Source organism: Amia ocellicauda, chromosome 16, assembly GCF_036373705.1.
Source record: "Amia ocellicauda isolate fAmiCal2 chromosome 16, fAmiCal2.hap1, whole genome shotgun sequence".
Classification (NCBI taxonomy): domain Eukaryota; kingdom Metazoa; phylum Chordata; class Actinopteri; order Amiiformes; family Amiidae; genus Amia; species Amia ocellicauda.
Genome location: NC_089865.1, coordinates 14,936,739 through 14,958,176, shown reverse-complemented (window position 1 = coordinate 14,958,176; position 21,438 = coordinate 14,936,739). Strand labels below are relative to the sequence as shown.

At 37.6% G+C, this 21,438-nt stretch overlaps 1 protein-coding gene across 3 annotated transcripts in view; it reads left to right on the top strand.

The window, feature by feature from the left end:
• Nucleotides 1–21,438, top strand: part of gulp1a (GULP PTB domain containing engulfment adaptor 1a) — a 152,550-nt gene that overhangs the window by 111,959 nt on the left and 19,153 nt on the right. For all 3 annotated transcript variants that reach the window (XM_066688125.1, XM_066688127.1, XM_066688126.1), the window contains exons 4-5: nucleotides 4,198–4,269; nucleotides 12,601–12,699. In XM_066688125.1, the coding sequence (XP_066544222.1) occupies nucleotides 4,198–4,269; nucleotides 12,601–12,699 (171 nt within the window). The remainder of the gene's footprint in view (nucleotides 1–4,197; nucleotides 4,270–12,600; nucleotides 12,700–21,438) is intronic.

Here is a 21,438-nt window from a genome sequence, read left to right as displayed (position 1 = left end):
CTGGTGACTGTGGGGGCCAGTTTAGTACAGTGAACTCATTGTCATGTTCAAGAAACCAATTTGAAATGATTCGACCTTTGTGACATGGAGCATTATCCTGCTGGAAGTAGCCATCAGAGGATGGGTACATGGTGGTCATAAAGGGATGGACATGGTCAGAAACAATGCTCAGGTAGGCCGTGGCATTTAAACGATGCCCAATTGGCACTAAGGGGCCTAAAGTGTGCCAAGAAAACATCCCCCACACCATTACACCACCACCACCAGCCTGCACAGTGGTAACAAGGCATGATGGATCCATGTTCTCATTCTGTTCACGCCAAATTCTGACTCTACCATCTGAATGTCTCAACAGAAATCGAGACTCATCAGACCAGGCAACATTTATCCAGTCTTCAACTGTCCAATTTTGGCGAGCTTGTGCAAATTGTAGCCTCTTTTTCCTATTTGTAGTGGAGATGAGTGGTACCCGGTGGGGTCTTCTGCTGTTGTAGCCCATCCGCCTCAAGGTTGTACGTGTTGTGGCTTCACAAATGCTTTGCTGCATACCTCGGTTGTAACGAGTGGTTATTTCAGTCAAAGTTGCTCTTCTATCAGCTTGAATCAGTCGGCCCATTCTCCTCTGACCTCTAGCATCAACAAGGCATTTTCGCCCACAGGACTGCCGCATACTGGATGTTTTTTCCCTTTTCACACCATTCTTTGTAAACCCTAGAAATGGTTGTGCATGAAAATCCCAGTAACTGAGCAGTTTGTGAAATACTCAGACCGGCCCGTCTGGCACCAACAACCATGCCACGCTCAAAATTGCTTAAATCACCTTTCTTTCCCATTCAGACATTCAGTTTGGAGTTCAGGAGATTGTCTTGACCAGGACCACACCCCTAAATGCATTGAAGCAACTGCCATGTGATTGGTTGGTTAGATAATTGCATTAATGAGAAATTATGTATGTATATGTATATATATGTATATATATATGTATGTGTATATATATATAATGTATGTATGTATGTATGTATATGTGTGTGTGTGTGTATAATATATGTGTGTGTGTATAATATATATATATACATACACACACATGCATGCTTATTTCTCAATTTTGTGTCAGTAGTAGAATGTAAAGGAAAGCAGCTTTCTAATCATAAAATATTGTGCGACGACTGTGCCTAGTAGATTTCTATAAATGTTTTTCTTAAAAAGTCTATTTTGTTCTCTGCACTGCAACGTTTGGACCCTGTGTATTTTAATCCTATTTATAGGATGTTAGACTGCCTGCTGGCCTCATTTCAGACACCTTTGAGATGCCTTACTGTTGTAAGAGGAAATAGAGGAAAAAAAACAAGCATTTATTCTTGACTTGACTGATCAAATAGTTAGGGATTTACTGACTTCCAAGCCACTGTGACTGTGTACCTATGTTCAACTATGTGATTCTCTATCCCTTTACATCAGACCCAAATATGTACATCTTGTATGAAGAAGTAGACATATCCAAGTGGTCAGAACATTGTAATGTTATACAAAAGGAACAAATAGTCACAGATATAAAATACAGAGAATGAACAGTTTATTAGTTAGTTAAATGAAAGAAATCTAATAAAATGTACTATACATATGCATGCAAAATAATAAGACTGGGCTTGATCTCTATTGATATTCCAGAGAGAGACCTGTGAAATGTGCAGACAATGTTACTGTGCAACAATCAGAGAAGATTAATGGCACAGTAGGGTCAGGGCAGTACATTCTCACAACATATTTGTCAGCACAATGTGTTCACTAGGATGTGCTCATACTCATGTGCTAATATTTTGTTTACCGTCATAACAAATGCATATTTTGAAGTTTTCAATTCTAATCATGCAACCACACGTTCTTTAATTTGTTTTTCTTTTCATTCTTTATTTTTAAAACAAATCTATATTCAACCATTGCTATGGGGAGGCCCACTGTATTACAAAATCAATATTGTCAATGTAATTAGAAATTATTAGTATTGAGTATAGTCTGAGGGAGAAAGCCATTAGTTATTACTTAATCAAAATCATTACATGATTTGGAAGCAAGAGAATAGGATGTGTCATGCTCTAGGTATAAAAGTATATATAGTCATATTCATAAATATACAATACACATTTGTAACTTCAGATTCATGTCTAGTTAATGATTCAGATTATATAATTTAAATGTATTCTCTTTGGAGGAAAAATGAATTAATTAACTCAATCCTTGTGTAAGGAATGCCCTAAGTTGTCGGTTAACATTTAATCATATTTATAATATTGTCTCTCATAAATGAATTTTCTGTGTGTTGGTCAGTGGACTAGAAGTAGTTATATACACAGAGAAAAACATTTGCATCTGTGTGTTCAAGAATGTGTTTGAGGCTATATAGCCCTCTCCTCAGTGCACAGTAATGTGTGCTGATAACAAGGAACCCACACTCCATTGAAAACATCAGTCAATGTGTATTTCCCCAGAAGACACATTCCTGGCAGCAACACTGAATGGAGAATATGCATTTGTAGTCTGAGACATCCATAATAAACACAAATTTTAAGCATCCTTGTTAATTTGAATTGACTGAAAATGGAAATGTTGTGAAACAGATTAAAATTAGCAAAGGACCATCTTTTCTCTGTAGAGGTAGTTTACTTGGTTTGTTTGCATATTGATTTGGCTACACTTTCTTGAGGGAGATGTTAGAAATAATGTAAATGGCAATGACAATTCTACTAAGCACATGAGCAGCTGTAGAGGAAATGTTTGCTGTCATTTGTAAGGCTTCTCCTTTTAGTAGGACACTGGAAACAAAATCAACAATAAAACGGCAAATCTCTGGTTGGAATGTAAACATGCACACAATTACACACAACAGGAACACAGCAACTAAACTTAAAAAATGTCAATTCTCAATTTGCCTTTCACAAAGAAGGTTTTGTTGAAAGAACCTAATCCTATCTGGTGCCATAAAAAAATAAAAAATAGAAAAAAAACCATCAATTTAAAATGTTTGCAGAGAAACGAAGGGCCCTGAGGCATAATCTCATATTGAGAATTTGACAGCCTGCTGTCTATTTGTCTCTATTTCCTGCAGCTAGTGTTTAGTCTTAAGTGACTCAGGGAGGTCTCCTGTGACTGTCTCCGAAGTAAAGATAGATGTTATTGCAGGCCTTCTCCTGAACATATGGAGCAGCAAGAAGGTTAATGATGCCATCTGTTGGACAATGAATACAATGCGTATCGGAAAAGAAGAAAAAGTGACACTCAAATCACTTATATCGAACAGTATAAAATACTTTTAAGATCTGTGAAATATTAACAAGATTTCTCTGTCCATAGAAAGATGGATATCACTTTTTTAGAAGCCTTTTTTTTTGTTTGTTTGTTTAACCGTTTGACATTAAATTCAGTTCTTTCAGTTTAGAGTAATACCTTTTTTAATATGTAATGATCCAAGTGGATGACTGGATAGTTAAATCCTTCGTTCATTTAATGTTACTTAACATAATCTTAAAACTTGGTGTGTCGCAAATGATGGTTATATTGGATCGATTTTAAAGCATATTTAATTTCAGTACAAAGACAGGCTGATAAATAATGATTATTATATGCCCTGCAAACAGATATCACCCAATAAATATACACAAAATATATGTTGAAATGGCATATATTGCATGACTGGCACAAACTAATTTTACTGGCTTGGCTAAATCTGTACATGGAGCACTCTCTGAACTCTAAGATTACATTATTGTTTCTTATGTGTCGCTCAGCTCTCTATCAACATTAATCTTATATATGCACATTTTGAGAATTTCATCTCTGTGTTATATATAAAAATGTCTCTATCCTACATAACTGCTGCCATATTCTGGTATAAATAGAGGTTGGGATACAAGTGTAATGAATAAGTAATGACTTTTAGATGTTTTTAATTCAGTAATTTAGTTGGTAATGAGAGGAATACCACAAATCGCTGATGGCTGGTGAGTCCAGGGATGATGTATTGAAATGATTCTTCTTCCTCAATTGTTTTAATGTAAGAGATGTATACAGCTATAAACCATATTCAAGGAGTTTAAACTTTCATACATTTTATATTTTATATGCCATAAAGCTATACTGGCATCAGATTTAAGTTGCCTTTTAAGTATTTTGCAATATGAGAATATGCTTTTTATTTTTCAGTTCCTTGGAAATACAGAAGTTGACCAACCCAAAGGCACAGAAGTCGTGCGGGATGCCGTTCGAAAGCTTAAGGTATGTTAACAAGTTTAGACCAGCCTAATAAACACCATCCAAACCAAACCAAAAGATTGCAATTTTTAATTGATGTGCTCTTCAACTGACATGAAGCTAGCACAGGAAGAAATGTGTGCCCTTTCTTACAATTGTACATCGGAAACCACAGTCTGCAGGAACGAATTTCCAAAAAGCAGTTTTTTTTTTGTGTGCTATGCTCTGTGACTGGTGTAAACTTATTTTATATTATCTTGAACAACTTCTCATGAAAACATGAAACATCAGACATGAGAAATCAGTGAAAGGATCATTGTTTAATTGATTTATATCATAGGAAACCTGAAGTAACCGTAACAACATTTTTTTTTCATAAGATACATATACTTCAGTGCACCAAGACTTGACCTCCAGATTGATATGCATCTGTTGCTCTTTTCTTTGAAGAGTATTTTCTTTTTTTCATCTAAACCCTGTTGGAATGTAAACTGTCTGTGACCTTTATTGAGCTTTAGTCTCCAGGTGAAGCATATTGAGGCACAGGTTTAAGAAAGCAATGCTTTGTTCCTAATTTTCATTTAAAAAAATGAACTTGTTCCCTCATGATGTATTCTTTCATATATTTAGCTGGAATGTCATTTGATTGACAATGAACCACATGATGGATCAACAGAGTTATTAGAAATGTTCAATAAAAAATAAAATAATAAAACAAAAAATACAAGAATAACAAAAATAATGCAATGCAATTTGAGTGTCATTACCGTTTTTGTCAGTAGATGGCAGTAGAAGCCTAAACACTACTGTATTCATTGTACAAAACCTAGTTCACACAACAAGAACTTTGATAATGTACCATTATGTATAACTGTTATTTTGAATGCAATTTTGTATATATACTTCAAGTGTTTTTTACGGTGGTCCTGAAGTGCAAAACACAAAAATAATTTGGGAACACAAACAATGATTTGAGGACAGCAAAAATAATTTGAGGACACACAACAATTCTCACAACGGAAATGATATCGCTCATGAGAAGGCAGTCTGAAGCAGGAGGAAGCTGAAGAGAAACAGTTGGAAATCGGTAAGGAGTGTTTGTTTTTAATCTTACATGTGCTTATTATTGTAACGTGTTAATTGACAAATGCTGTACAGCAACCTAGTGATAGAAAACATGCATTTATTACAGCTCTAACTTTAAGGAGTTGCTTTCGAACAGCTGTGTAGCGATACTTGAGTAGTAGGAAATGTGTATTAATTTACATTATGTGTATAATAGTGTTTTATTAATGCGCCATCATCCTTTTTATTTGGAAACAAGGACATAGAATAAATTAAGTCACATTTCTCAACGCAGGTCATGGTTGGCCAGGTCGGCTCGACCTCCACTAAGGCATGACCTGCATTGAGACATCGTTTTGCCCCAACAGTATTAAAAAAAAAACATTTAGAAGCATGTGGCCACTACAGTGTCAGGTTTGCATAATGATTGCCTTCCTGGATGAACTCATCCAAGAAGGCTTAATTTGTGAACGTTGTCGGCAGGTTGAAATCCTAGAGATCAAGGTTTGTGATCTTGAGGCTCAGCTTGTCGATCTTCGCTGTATTAGGGATATAGAAGAATTGGTCAATCAGCCCATGAGAGAGATGTTGTGCACGCCAAAACCTAGGAGAGTTGAGACCTTAGAGCAGGACAGCGTAAAGAACTGCTGGGTTACAGTAGGTTGTAACCGCAGAAAAGGGCACGCACAATCCCTAGAGACACCCCAAGAGCTTGAATTGCCCAACAGGTTTCAACTGCTGGACACCGAGTTGGACAGTAACAGCTCAGAGGGTGATGGTGGGGCAGCTGAGCACCAGAGCACCATGGTGCCCACTCCCCCCCAGAAGAAGGAGATAGTTATAGTAGGAGACTCAATTCTTAGAAGTGTAGATCACACAGTGTGTTCTAGTGACAAGGAGACCCGCATGGTATCTTGCCTGCATGGTACTCAGGTTGCGATCTCCCTAAACTAGTAGATGGGCTACTGGCCAAAGCTGGGGGGAATCCACTGGTCATGGTCCACATTGGAACCAATGACATAGGAAAAGGTTCTGCAAGACAAATTTAAAGAGTTAGGAACAAAACTAAAGAGCAGAACCTCCACGGTAGTTTTCTCTGAAATATTTCCGGTACCACGTGCCAGGCCAGGGAGACAGGCAGAGATTAGAAAGTTTAACACGTGGTTGAAAGCTTGGTGTAGGGAAAAGGGGTTTAGGTTTATGGAGCATTGGTCTTTCTTCTGGGATAGATGGGACCTGTACAAACCGGATGGTCTACATCTAAACAGAAGGGGGGCTAATGCATTGGGAGAGCGTATGTGCAGTGAAATTGAGAATCATTTAAACTAGGGACCAGGGGGGCAGGGAGCTCTGACAATGGGAGATGTTCCACTAAGGAAAGAAAACCAAGGGAAACTGCCAGTAGGAAAGTCCTGAAATGTTTGTACCTCAATGATAGGAGTATAAGGAACAAGATGTTAGACTTGGAAGCCACAGTGCTGGCGTGTGACTATGATATTGTAGGAGTGACGGAAACATGGCTTACAGAAAATTATGGGGATGAATACAAGTTGAAAGGATACACACAGTTTAGGAGAGACAAAGTAGCATTATATGTGAAAAATGACATTGAGGCAGAAGAACTTGTATTAGATCCCAGTAACGGAACAGAATCTTTGTGGGTGAAACTTTTGAACAAGAGATCTGGAGGATTAGTGGCCTCCAAACTCAGATATTCAGAAAGATGCTGCATTGTACAGTGTAATCAGGACTGCATGTAGCAAGGATGTGGCTGTTATAATGGGGGATTTCAATTTCCCAAACTTAGACTGGGAAAGCCCAGTGGGGACTACAGAAGCAGAAATAGAATGGTTGAGATGGTAAATGACTGATTTCTAACTCAATTTGTCAGGGAACCAACCAGAGAGAGCACATGTATTGACTTGATCTTTTCAAATGACCAAGGCTCAGGAGCAATTTGTACCAAAACTTGGCAAATTGAGGAACAAAAAACACTGGGCAAAATGGTTTGCAAAAAAATATAAAGAGGAAGAAAATGTTGTATAGCGCATACAAAAGGGATGGTGACAAAACAAAATACATAGAATATGTTAAGCTGCAAAGAGATCTTAAGAAAGGGATCAGGAAAGCAACGAGGGAAATAGAAAGAAACATAGCTCTTGGAGCTAAAACCAATGCAAAGAGCTATTTTCAATATTACAACAGCAAGCGGTCAATAAAGGAGGAGGTGAAACAGATAAAGGGCAAAAATGGAGGTATCTTGGAAAATGAACAAGATGTGGCAAATGTTCTAAATGAGTATTTCACAGAGGTTTTTACAAAAGAAAAAACAGATGACATGCCACAGGTTGACAATCAGTCCAGTCAAACCCTAAGAGAGATCAGGATAACCTGGGCTAGATGGTATATTTCCAACATTACTTAAAGAAATGAGGGAAATTATTTATAGGCCGCTAACTCAATTATTCCAAATGACACTTAGAACGGGATGTGCCCACTGACTGGAAGACAGCAAATGTCATACCAATCCACAAGAAAGGGGAGAAAACTGAGCCAGGAAATTATAGACCAATCAGTCTCAACTGCATCACCTGTAAAATGTTGGAGAAAATGATTAGACAGAAAATAGAGGAGCATCTTAATGAAAACCATATTCTTGGAGATAGTCAACATGGGTTTAGATGAGGCAGATCATGTCTTACTAATTTATTAGAATTTTTTGAACATGCAACTGCAGCTGTAGATCACGTGAAAGCATATGATATGATATACTTAGATTTTCAAAAAGCTTTTGATAAGGTTCCACACCAAAGACTGATCCTCAAATTGGAAGCTGTAGGCATTCAGGGTAATGTAAGTAGATGGATTATGAACTGGTTGATGTATAGGAAGCAGAGGGTGTCTATTAGAGGAGTTGCTTCTAACTGGAGTGAAGTTGTTAGTGGAGTTCCACAGGGATCAGTACTAGGGCCTTTGCTTTTTCTAATCTATATTAATGATCTGGACTCTGGGATAGTTAGCAAACTTGTCAAATCAGCAGGTACAATCTTGGCAGCACAGGCTATTCAGAGGGACTTGGATAATATTCAGGTGTGGGCTGACACCTAGCAAATGAAATTCAATGTGGACAAGTGCAAGGTAATACATGCAGGTAACAAAAATGTCCACTATAATTACACTATGGGAGGTACAGATCTAAATGAAGTAACGTATGAGAAAGACCTAGGAGTCTACGTGGACTCCTCACTTTCTCCACCCAAGCAATGTGGGGAAGCAATAAAAAAGGCAAACGGATGTTAGGGTATATTGTCAAAAGTGTAGAATTTAAAACAAGGGCAGTAATGTTCAGACTGTACAATGTGTTAGTTAGACCTCATCTGGATACTGTGTGCAGTTCTGGGCTCCACACTTCAAGAAAGATATCGCTGCTTTAGAGGCAGTTCAGAGGAGAGCAACCAGACGTATTCCAGGTCTGAAGGGAATGTCCTACTCGGAGAGACTGAGGGAACTGAACCTTTTCACCCTGGAACAGAGGAGACTACGTGGGGACTTGATCCAAGTCTTCAAAATCATGAAAGGCATCGGACCACATCAAACCAGAGGAGCTTTTCCAGATCAGCAGGGACACACGCACCCGAGGACACAAATGGAAATTGGGCTTCAAGGCATTCAAAACGGAAAACAGGAGACACTTCTTTACACAGAGAGTCGTCACAATCTGGAATAAACTACCCAGCGATGTGGTAGAAGCTGAAAGTTTGGGAACATTTAAAAATAGTCTGGATAGGATCCTTGGATCACTTAGAAAACAAACTGCCATACCAATGTTCTTCTGTAGTTTTTTTAAATATTAATGCGTATGTCAATTTAATTTTGTTACTTATTTTGTTTTAGCTTATATTTGAACATGAATTAGATTTATCTTGTGTAGCAGTGCAATTGTACACGAGGACAGTGAATCATTGGTGTAATTGTAATATCTTGTTTAGGTTTCAATTGAGGGATTGTGGATATGGAGTGTCTGAAGAACAGCTTCAGCAACTTTCAGCTCACTGAATAGATTTGCTTTTGTAGAGATTAAAACATTCAAGACTATTTGAACTCAGTAAAAGAAAAAAAACACTTGCTAACCCCACTGACACGTGAATGTGTCTATTAGCTATTTCTTTAAATTTAAAATACAAGTCTAGAGCACAACTTGTATTTGAAATTTAAAGAAATAGCGAATGTGTAAAGATTACATAGAAGCTATAGTTTCAAGGAATTAGTGTAAGGGACATACTAACAGACAAGGGTTGAAAGAAAAAACAAACACTTGTATTTCAGCTACAATTTACAAGCATTTGCAGTTTGCATGCTGTAATTGACATTTGCAATTGCTGTTTGCATTTGTTAAAGCTACTTGTAAATTGTATTGGCCTAAATATTTGTTTCAAATGCATTTAATTATTATTATTATTTATTATTATTATTATTTCTTGGCAGACGCCCTTATCCAGGGCGACTTACAACATAAGTGCATAAATACAGAGAAGTACAAGGCATCAATCATTACAAATTCAACTTAGCTAAAACATAGCAATTCAAAATAATACATTTTACAAATTCCAATTACAATTTACACAAGTACAGTAAGAGACTTCCTACATCCTGGACGGTGAAAGCTAAGTGCTGTCAAGATGTAGGGTTACAGACGAGGGCTACGGGAAAGGGAGCTGTCATGGGACATGTCAATCACACTTTACAAAACAATATTATCACTTTTTGTTTATAAGAGTAGGAGAAATTAGATGCTTACAAAAACAAAAGGCAATAACATTCCGTTTTTTAAAGTGTGATGGACAGGTGCCATGAAATTTGATTAGGTCCCAGCCCAAGTCTGTAACTTAATCGAGGTGAGACTTAATCAAACATCTGCTTAATTTACCTGTCCAACTACCTCCTGTATATGTATTGTCCTGGTGGCCAACTACAAGAAACGTCTGACCTCTGTGATTGCCAACAAGGGTTTTGCCACCAAGTACTAAGTCGAAGGGGTCAAATACTTATTTCCCTCATTAACATGCAAATTAATTGATAACTTTTTTGAAATGCGTTTTTCTGGATTTTTTTGTTGTTATTCTGTCTCTCACTGTTAAAATACACCTACCATTAAAATTATAGACTGATCATTTCTTTGTCAGTGGGCAAACGTACAAAATCAGCAGGGGATCAAATACTTTTTTCCCTCACTGTATATATATTGATTTCCAAACAAATGCCATTGATTTACTTCGTTTAGGACAGAGTTTAAATTAAAAGCATACCTGAACTGTATATTTAAAATCCTTTTTATGTTTATTTTTGGTTGACCATTTATGTTCATATTGTTTTTGATCTTTTGATCCAGTTTTGCACATAACGTAATGTAACTTAATTAATACACGTGTCCTACTACTCAAGTATCGTTACACTGCTGTTCGAAAGCAACTCCTTAAAGCTAGAGCTGTAATAAATGCATGTTTTCTATCACTAGGTTGCTGTACAGCATGTGCCAATTAACACGTTACAATAATAAGCACATGTAAGATTAAAAACAAACACTCCTTACCAATTTCCAACCGTTTCTCTTCAGCTTCCTCCTGCTTCAGACTGCCTTCTCGTGAGTGATGTCATTTCCGTTGTGAGAATTGTTGTGTGTGTTTTTTTTTTGTGTCCTCGAAATATTTTTGTTGTTCTCAAATTATTTTTCTTGTGTTTTGCACTTCAGGGCCACCGTAGTTTTTTGTTGTTGTTTAAATTATAATTGGAAAATTATTTAACTTCTCACAAAGCCATAGTTAAAAATATGAGTAATTAAATTTTTACTGGACACCATTTAATTGAAAAAGCAACATTAACACTAACTTATCTGTTCATTTTATAATATTATTAATATCTCTGGTTTGATTGTTATTTTGCATGCTGTAGCTCAGCTTCTTATTGATTTAAGAATGATAAGCTCTGTTCCCTGCTCTACTCTGTACCCTATATGTGATGTATCTTATTTTTATAGTATATTTTATACATAATTTCAATATGTGTACATGCTATGTGTATTACGATACGATAATCTATCATACTTTTCTGCACGGGAGTAAATCCTGAAATCTGACACTAACCAGTTTCCAAGAAATGCATGAAAAAATCTAAACATCCAGTGAGAAATGTAGAAACCACAAGTTACCAGAAAGACCTCCTCAAGAACACTTTCAGTAAAACATTTCATTGCACTTAAAAATATGTGATAGATTTGATATGAATCACCCACTAGCACTTTTTTGTTTGTTTATTTATTTGTTAGTTTTTTTGTAATAAGAGCTCCTTCACATGACCATTTATGGTGAAAAATAAATGAATGGAAAAAACATAAACAATTAATTATTAATAACTACATTTTTGATGATTCCAGTTTATACTAATAATGTTCTCATTTGATTTTCCTGTATATAGTAGGGATCCATTCTAGCCCTTCATTTACTTACATATAATTTCTTCATTTCTTCTCCATCCTGTCAGCTAAAAAGCCTTGTGACGCTTTTCTTTCTCATGTTATGCTTTTTTTTAAAATATGACCTATAAAGTTTTTAAAATATATTAATTTGGTGCATCTTTTGCATTGCTATGTCTTACAGAGGATTATATGTGTTGTGCAATTAGGCAAACAGACAAAAAGTAAAACTTTTTATTAAAGCCTTATATTGATATTTTTTCCAGGCCCATCTTTTCAGCACTTTTGTAGGTCTCTCACATTCCTCTTTAAAGCTTTTCTTTCTTTGTGTGAGTGTTTATCCTTTATTCTGGTACTTGACACAATCGCAATGGATTTCAAGTGTGGAGCTCAGCTCTAAGCCAGGTAAGAACAAGCAGGTTGGTTTGTAAATTCATGCTCTTCCTGCGTTAGATTAACTCCACGATTGACAAACACCCCTGGTATTCTTACTTTTTTCCTTTTCTTTTCCATTGTGTCTCCATAAACATGAAAAACTGGGGGAATTTTTAAAAACCATGTATTCTGACAAGCACTGTTTCTCCTCTTAATGTGGCAAAAGGATTCTACCAAATGGTATGTACAATATCTGCTTTGGGTTGCTGTTTCTTTGCGACATGATATTTATTGGATTCAAGGTTATGAATGTGGAGTTCTTTCCGACCAGGAGAAACCGGAATACGAAGGGTAATTTGTGACAATATGTCCATAGTTTCCTTAAAGGATTTGGAACCTTTGATGTTAAATGCTTATTTTCTGCTTTCTTTTTCTTTCCTCCATAGTTTCAAAGGCATATTAAGAAATCTGAAGGCCAGAAAACACCTAAAGTGGAATTACAAATCTCTATCTATGGTGTGAAAATATTAGAACCCAAGACAAAAGTAAGTAATTTAGTCTGAGATTTATTTTTTAATTGACTGAAAATACCTTTGTGTGTGTTTTTCTAATGACTAAATGAATGGCTTAAGAACATAAGAAGAAGAACAAGAGGAAACAAGAGGAGTCCATTCAACCCATCGTGCTCGTTTGGTGTCCATTAATAACTGAGTGATCCAAAGATCCTATCCAGTCTGACTTTAAATAAGACCTGGAATAAGTCTGGTTGCTCTCCTCTGAACTGCCTCTAGAGCAGCGATATCTTTCTTGAAGTGTGGAGCCCAAAACTGTACACAGTATCCAGATGAGCTCTAACAAGCGCATTGTACAGTCTTAATATTACTGCCCTTGTTTTAAATTCTACACTTTTGGCAATATACCCTTAACACTGTTTACGTTTTTTATTGCTTCCCCTCATTGTTTGGATGGGAAAAGTGAGGAGTCCATGTAGACTTCTAGATCTTTCTCATGCGTTATTTCATCTAGTTCGATTCCCACCATAGTGTAATTTAGTGGACATTTTTGTTACCTACATTTAATACCTTGCACTTGTCCACATTGAATTTCGTCTGCCAGGTGTCGGCCCACAACTGAATATTGTCTAAGTCCCTTTGAATAACCTGTGCTGCTGAGATTGTATCTGCTGAGCCACCTATTTTAGTATCATCTGCAAATTTGACAAGTTTGCTAACTATCCCAGAGTCCAGATCATTAATATAGATTAGAAAAAGCAAAGGCCCTAGTACTGATCCCTGTGGAACTCCACTAACAACCTCACTCCAGATAGAAGCAACTCCTCTAATCGACACCCTCTGTTACCTATACATCAACCAGTTCATAATCCATCCACTTACATTACCCTGAATGCCTACAGCTTCCAATTTGGGGATCAGTCTTTGGTGTGGAACCTTATCAAAAGCTTTTTGAAAATCTAAGTATATCATATCTAATGCTTTCACATGATCTACAGCTGCAGTTGTTCAAAAAATTCTAATAAATTAGTAAGACATTATCTGCCTCGTCTAAACCCGTGTTGACGATCTCCAAGAATGTTTTTTATTAAGATGCCCCTCTATTTAATGTCTAATATTATTTTCTCCAACATTTTACAAGTGATGCAGGTGAGACTGATTGGTCTGTAATTTCCAGGCACATACCCTGTTCTACATGTCTTTTGGAATATTTGAGTTAGCGGCCTATAAATAATTTCCCTCATTTCTTTAAATACTGTTGGAAATATACCATCTGGCCCAGGTGATTTGACACATCTTGTTCGTTTTCCAAGATACTTCAATGTTTGCCCTTTATTTGTTTCACTTCAAGTCAATGCATGCACTGTCTCTGGTTGGTTCCCTGACAAATTGAGTTAGAAAGCAGTCATTTACCATCTCAACCATTTCTATTTCTGTATCTGTAGTCCCGACTGAGTTTTCCCAGTCTGTGTTTGGGAAATTGAAATCCCCCATTATAAGACCCACATCCTTGCTACATGCAGTCCTGATTACATTGTACAATGCAACATCTTGCTGAATATCTGAGTTGGGTGGTCTGTAACATTCCTACCACTGATCCTCCAGATCTGTTGTTCAGTTTGACCCACAAAGATTCTGTTTCGTTACTGGGATTTAATTTGAGTTGTTCTGCCTTAGTCATTTTTCACATATAATGCTACCCCACCCCCTCTTCGATTTTGCTTGTCTTTCCTAAATTGTGTGTATCCTTTCAACTTGTATTCATCCCCATCATTTTCTGTAAGCCATGTTTCCGTCACTCCTACAACATCATAGTCACACGCCAGCACTGTGGCTTCTAGGTCTAACATCTTGTTCCTTATACTCCTGACATTGAGGTACAAACATTTCAGGACTTTCCTACTAGCAGTTTCCCTTGGTTTTCTTTCCTTAGTGGAACATCTCCCATTGTCAGAGCTCCCTGCCCCCCTGGTCCCTTTAGTTTTGTTCCTAACTCATTAAATTTGTCTTGCAGAACCTCTGTCCTACCTTTTCCTATATCATTGGTTCCAATGTGGACCATGACCAGTGGAATCCCCCGGCTTTGGCCAGTAGCACGTTTACTAGTTTAGGGAGATCTGCAACCTGAGCACCAGGCTGGCAAGATACCATGCGGTTTTCCTTATCACTAGAACACACTGTGTGATCTACGCCTCTAAGGATTGAATCTCCTACTATAACTACCTCCCTCTTCTGGGGGGGAGTGGGCACCATGGTGCTCTGGTGCTCAACTGCCCTCCCATTACCCTCTGAGCTGTCACTGTCCAACTCGGTGTCCAGCAGTTAGAACCTATTGGGCAATTCTAGGTCTTGGAGTGTCTCTAGGGGTTGTGCGCACCCTTTTCTGCGGTTACGACCTACTGTAACACAGCAGTTCTCTACGCTGTCCTGATCTAAGGTCTCAACTCTCCTAGGTTTTGGTGTGCACACCATCTCTCTCATGGGCTGATTCTGCAAACCTGATACTGTAGTGGCCACATGCTTCTGAATGTTAGTCTCTTGGTTCCCAATCCCTAGTCAACTGGACTTGAGTTGCACTGGCCTCTAACCTAGGATAGATCATCATACTGCACCTTTTTTAAAATATATTCATTAATCATGGACAATTAATTGTTACAGGTTAAAAACACAGAACATAAGAAAGTTTACAAATGAGAGGAGGCCATTCGACCCATTATGCTCATTTGGTGTACATTAATAACTAAGTGATCCAAGGATCCTATCCAGTCTATTTTTGAATGTTCCCAAGTTATCCGCTTCAACCACATTGCTGGGGAGTTTGTTCCACATTGTGACAACTCTCTGTGTGAAGAAGTGTCCTGTTTTCTGTCTTGAATGCCTTTAAGCCCAGTTTCCATTTGTGTCCCCAGGTCCGTGTGTCCCTGCGGATCTGGAAAAGCTCCTCTGGTTTAATGTGGTTGATGCCTTTACATTAGGACTTGATTCAAGTCTTCAAAATCATGAGTCTTCTCTGTTCCAGATGAACAGATGCACTGCAAACAGGGTTTCTAACCAAGTCTAATTTGCAATGCCTGTCCATGTTTGCAACCCCTGTCCATGACCACCTACCAGACCAAAACATGTGATATGATTAGGAATCATTTTGCTAATGCTGAAAATATACATTTACCTTTGTAAATATGCACCTGGCAGTAAAATCAGATGTGACCTAACCTTCTCTGGGACATTCACAGTTAATCTGCATATGAGAGTATTTACAGGAAACTGGCAAGCATGCCTTCTGCATCTTGTGTGTAACTGCAAACCATCAGTTGTAGTCAGATATACTGCATTAGCTGCAGTCTGTCATTATGTGGCTCAATTTAAATACATTCAAAAATGCAAATGGCCTATAGTGTGAGTCAATCAAAAAAAGAAATAAAAGAAAACTTAATTGAAAAATTTTCAATGTTTCTTGATATGTTATGCATGGTACTGTCAAGTATATACAACAGCTATTCAGTGTCTCTATAAAATAAAAATATAACTCGGACAACTTTTTGATATGTATATATTAGATGGCCAGATGATGATGAATGAGTGTATACAGTAAACAATCTGATTCAATTAACCTCCAGTTGTATGTTTGAAAACTGCTGTAGAAAGCAGCTGTTTGATGTTACACACCCAGTTTACTGAATTAACCCATTACCCATACTAACTAGAGACAAAGTCACGCAATTCTCTCGCAAAATGTGTGCCTCTCGAAAAACGTATTTTGACACAGAGAGATTCTAACATGGTACAAATAATTTGCACGAAATTGGAATATAGCAGCAGCTTCGACCCCTGTAGGTGCTCAGATAGTGATGCGGGTGCAGTCAAACTTTATCGCTGTAATGTAGTGACTCGGGCATGAGGAACACAGGTGCAGAGATTAGGGAGTCCAGGGACAGGCGAGGGTCAATACCTGCATAAGCAATGTCCAGGAGGATACGAACACGAGGTTGATAAGGAAAGCAAGGGTCAATGATGAGGCAAACAGGCTGGTAGGGAGGATCCGGGAATCGTAGGTTGAGGTACACAAGAAGGTCATGGAACAGGCAATCAATAAGCAAGAGGGAACACTGAGAAATAGCAACTCGAGAGAAGACTAGACTTAGCAAAGAGTGAAGTGACCAAGCGGTTTATATACAGGGCAGGAGACGGAAGGTAATAGGTGCTTGGCTGTGCTTAGCGAATGGGACCTGAGGGAGGTGAAACAGAGTGCACTGGGGTTTGAGGAATGTGGAATGACATGGTTAGAATTCTGGTGATGATGTCCTCTGGTGGTGAGTTGGAGTAGTGTGGGTGGAAACCGTGACAATCGCCTCCCTGTTTGCACTGGTATTGGGGAGTTTAATGTGTTCCTCAGCATGTTGCAGCAACGTGGTTAGGAACCGGTGAAGGTGGCGGCAGCCTGGGTGATCTCCACTGTATCACCTGTTGCTGTCTGAAAGAAGGTCCCAGTATCCATGACATATACAGACAAAGTGTCCTCTAGAATGGTGCTGTGTGTGGAGTTAAGGCCATTCTTTTCTAAGCCTTATTATGCGTGTCGCGAACCTGTTTTATTGTGTGGCGCATACCTTTGAATATAGCAGGGATCACACATCATTTCAGCCACTCCTTCCATATTGCACCATGCATACAATTAATTGGTGAACAGTGCATAATGGATTGTGCCATGCAAAATGAGGTTTTGAATATGGAAAATAATTCTCATTTATGCTTGCTAGCCATTTATGATGTGCAAACCCCTTTGCGCAGTGTGTAAACCTTTTAATATTGGGCCCTTATTCTTTTCACTCACTGTCTGAGTTTAGTAATAGTTTTGATTTTGGTCAGAAGATACAGAGCAGCCTTGTATTTTTCTAGCAGTTTTCATTTTGTCTTTAATTTCTTACAGAAGAGTACGAGTGCCACACTTGAACAACACTTGAAATGATGATGATAGTTAGGCCTATATAATTGTTCGGACTTAAATATTGCATAAAATAAAAAATAAAGTTTTTATTAGGTAGGTACTGTATGTCCCAAGAATAAAAGTAAACTTCCATTTGAATTAATTCAACAACAGTATTAGTTATGTATGCTTCTGACTATGTGATGTGTCTGTAGTTTCCATCTATTGCATGTGCAGATTCAGTTTGGGTTTGTTTGGCATAGAAGTCTACAAGCTATAGAAAATTGGAACCTCAGTTGTGGTATATTCTTCACCTTAATTAAAGTCTATATACAAAGACTTCTAGGTCAAATACTTTGGGCAGCATAAGAACATAATTGTGTGTTATTCTATATTCAGAGTTTTCAGTTTCTTGCCTTATAAGTGTAACACAATATCTGATTCTTCATATTTGCATTTTCACCAAAGTAACCTTGGCCTTTTCAAATATTATTTGTGTCCAAGAATTCCTCCAAAATTACAGCACTTCCTTCTGGCCCTGACCTGAACTGAAATAGAACCCAGGAAGCACTTACTTTATCTATGATGTGATGACCGTTAATGCGCAAATTGTTTTTACTAAACCAGACACTTGTTTATATTATAGTTCATAAGGCTGAACTATCTCATACATTTGTCTTTGCAATTGCTTTAAAAGTATTGGTTATTCTGAATGCATCTGATTTTGCTGCTCTATGTTATAATAAGTTAGAACTAATGCATGGAATAGTAATAACTACAGATTAATACACCAATGTAACTTACAGCTGCAGGAAATTCTATGGACAATGGGTACATAATACAGGTAGAATGACTTTAATCAATTAACTTTATGTAGTGGAATAGTTAAGAGAGTAGTCAGACTAGTCGGGATAGTAGCACAAAAAGCAATACAAAATAAAAACGTATCATTTCACTGTTTAATTTTGTATTAGGTATTTATTTGAATCAGAAATGATTACTTCCATTTTGATCATGAAACCGAAAACTGAATCATGCAGTTTTAAAACAAATTAGTTCAAACAATACGCTCATGCCTTACAGAAAACAACTAATGTACAATTGCATAGCTTGCCATGGATAATAAAATGCATTCAAAAAATACCAGGGTAAGTTATTTTTTACTTGATTAACAAATCAAAGCCTTTCATATTAGAAACACAATATTATATTGCTGGTATTGTCATGAACCACACACAAAACATCAATGCCTCAGTGTGCAGTTACACTATGTAGCACCTGGGACCTTGGGGAGGTTTCAGCAGGATGAGAATGAGGGGAGTGGCACAGCGAGACCAATCTCATACAAATGGTTTATTTTTTACTTTTCCTTGGGGTACACAAAAAAGGAAAGTTAGAGAGGATGAAACTCCATCTGGGTGACTAACCTTGACACATGTCTTTCATAAAATAATTCTCTTCACACCGAGATGAGGAAGACAGTTGTTGATATTGCCTTTTCTCTTAAAAAAAAAAAAAAAAAAACCTTGAAGCCCTAGGCTCTTTGTACAAGGAGGCAATTTGTTTGTGTTGAGTGTTGCAAGAGGGCACATTTTTCATGTGTCAAAATGTAATGCGTTCCATTTGCTCAGTCTTGCCGAAGGTTATCATTGCGATTCTTAATTGTTTTTTTTCACTTGTCACATAATTTTCCATTTTAACAGGTTTTTTTTTTTTTTGAGTACTGTATATAAAGTATTGGGCAGTAAAAGTATTTTTCCTTCAATGGTCACCAAACAACTGTAAATTGTACTTTAAGATGGATATGAACATATGTTATACCAGGTGAAATGCACAGTGTTTTATGAAAAAGGATAACAAAATACCATTGTTGCACACTGGTCTAACATTGGTTTGATTGTGTGTCCTGCACAATAATATAAGGTATAAGGTAAAGATTTCCTGGCTTAAAGATTTATTTATTTATTTTTTTTTCGTATTTGCTTGTTTTTGGGGAGTGTTTTTCTTTTTGTTCATTATGTACCTTTTGTTTTGGGGAGGGGGGGGATTTTCTATGTCTGCAAGTTGAGTTGGACATTTGTACTCAGGAAAATAGAACAAGCAAATGGAATTATTGCATTTAACACGGCAGTGGATGCTGAAAAAACTACAGACTAGGCAAGATCAGTCAATTGCTGAACATTTTTGCTTTTTGGAATTGAGGAATTGTGCAAAAACTGAACCAAAGACTGGAAAGAAAACCTAAACTAAAGACTGATTCTACCATTCTTTTTGCAAGCTTCGTTAACAATATATTGATTTTGGGGCATATGCTTATTTGTAGTGTTTGGGGTAATTTCATAATACACATAGATTTTTTTTGCTAAAATAACTTTGACTTTATATTCATTCAAGTCTGGCTAAAGAAGGAAAGCTAAGACTATTTACCAAAAAGGAAAGACTGCTAGAAAGATTTTGGAGAACTTTCACACAATAAATTATCACCTTGATTTCAACAAAAATAACTTGTCTTCTTGACTTAGCAGCTGGGTCTTAAGGCAGTTATTTTCCATCAAGCTTGTAAGTTACAGGAAGACCATGGATGGGAGTCCATGAGAGCTTGGCTAGGTCTGTGAGAATGCTGTGTTTGTATTCTGACAGCATATTTAACAGAAATGAGTGTAACAGGGGTTACATATACAGTGAGGGGAAAAAGTATTTGATCCCCTGCTGATTTTGTACGTTTGCCCACTGACAAAGAAATGATCAGTCTATAATTTTAATGGTAGGTGTATTTTAACAGTGAGAGACAGAATAACAACAACAAAATCCAGAAAAACGCATTTCAAAAAAGTTATAAATTGATTTGCATGTTAATGAGGGAAATAAGTATTTGACCCCTTCGACTTAGTACTTGGTGGAAAAACCCTTGTTGGCAATCACAGAGGTCAGACGTTTCTTGTAGTTGGCCACCAGGTTTGCACACATCTCAGGAGGGATTTTGTCCCACTCCTCTTTGCAGATCCTCTCCAAGTCATTAAGGTTTCGAGGCTGACGTTTGGCAACTTGAACTTTCAGCTCCCTCCACAGATTTTCTATGGGATTAAGGTCTGGAGACTGGCTAGGCCACTCCAGGACCTTATTGTGCTTCTTCCTGAGCCACTCCTTTGTTGCCATGACTGTGTGTTTTGGGTCATTGTCATGCTGGAATACCCATCCACGACCCATTTTCAATGCCCTGGCTGAGGGAAGGAGGTTCTCACCCAAGATTTGAAGGTACATGGCCCCGTCCATCGTCCCTTTGATGCGGTGCAGTTGTCCTGTCCTCTTAGCAGAAAAACACCCCCAAAGCATATTGTTTCCACCTCCATGTTTGACGGTGGGGATGGTGTTCTTGGGGTCATTCCTCCTCCTCCAAACACGTCGATTTGAGTTGATGCCAAAGAGCTTGATTTTGGTCTCATCTGACCACAACACTTTCACCCAGTTCTCCTCTGAATCATACAGATGTTCATTGGCAAACTTCAGACAGGCCTGACCATGTGCTTTCTTGAACAGGGTGACCTTGGGGGCGCTGCAGGATTTGATATTTTTACCCTTTGTAGGTTCCATTCTCACTGCTGGGTCAAATTGATCCAAATAGTATGTATATAATATAAACGTGCAGGGGAGGGTTACAAACACGTTAAATTAGTCATTTTCCATTTACATGTTCATTATATTAATTAAGCCCAGCAGAAAAAGTTTCATGTTCCAAAAATTATTACAAATATTTTTCCTGTATTTTTAAACTTTGAAATGGGTCAATTTGACCCACAACATAACAGGAGGGTTAATGGACACCAAACAAGCATGATGGCTCAAATGGC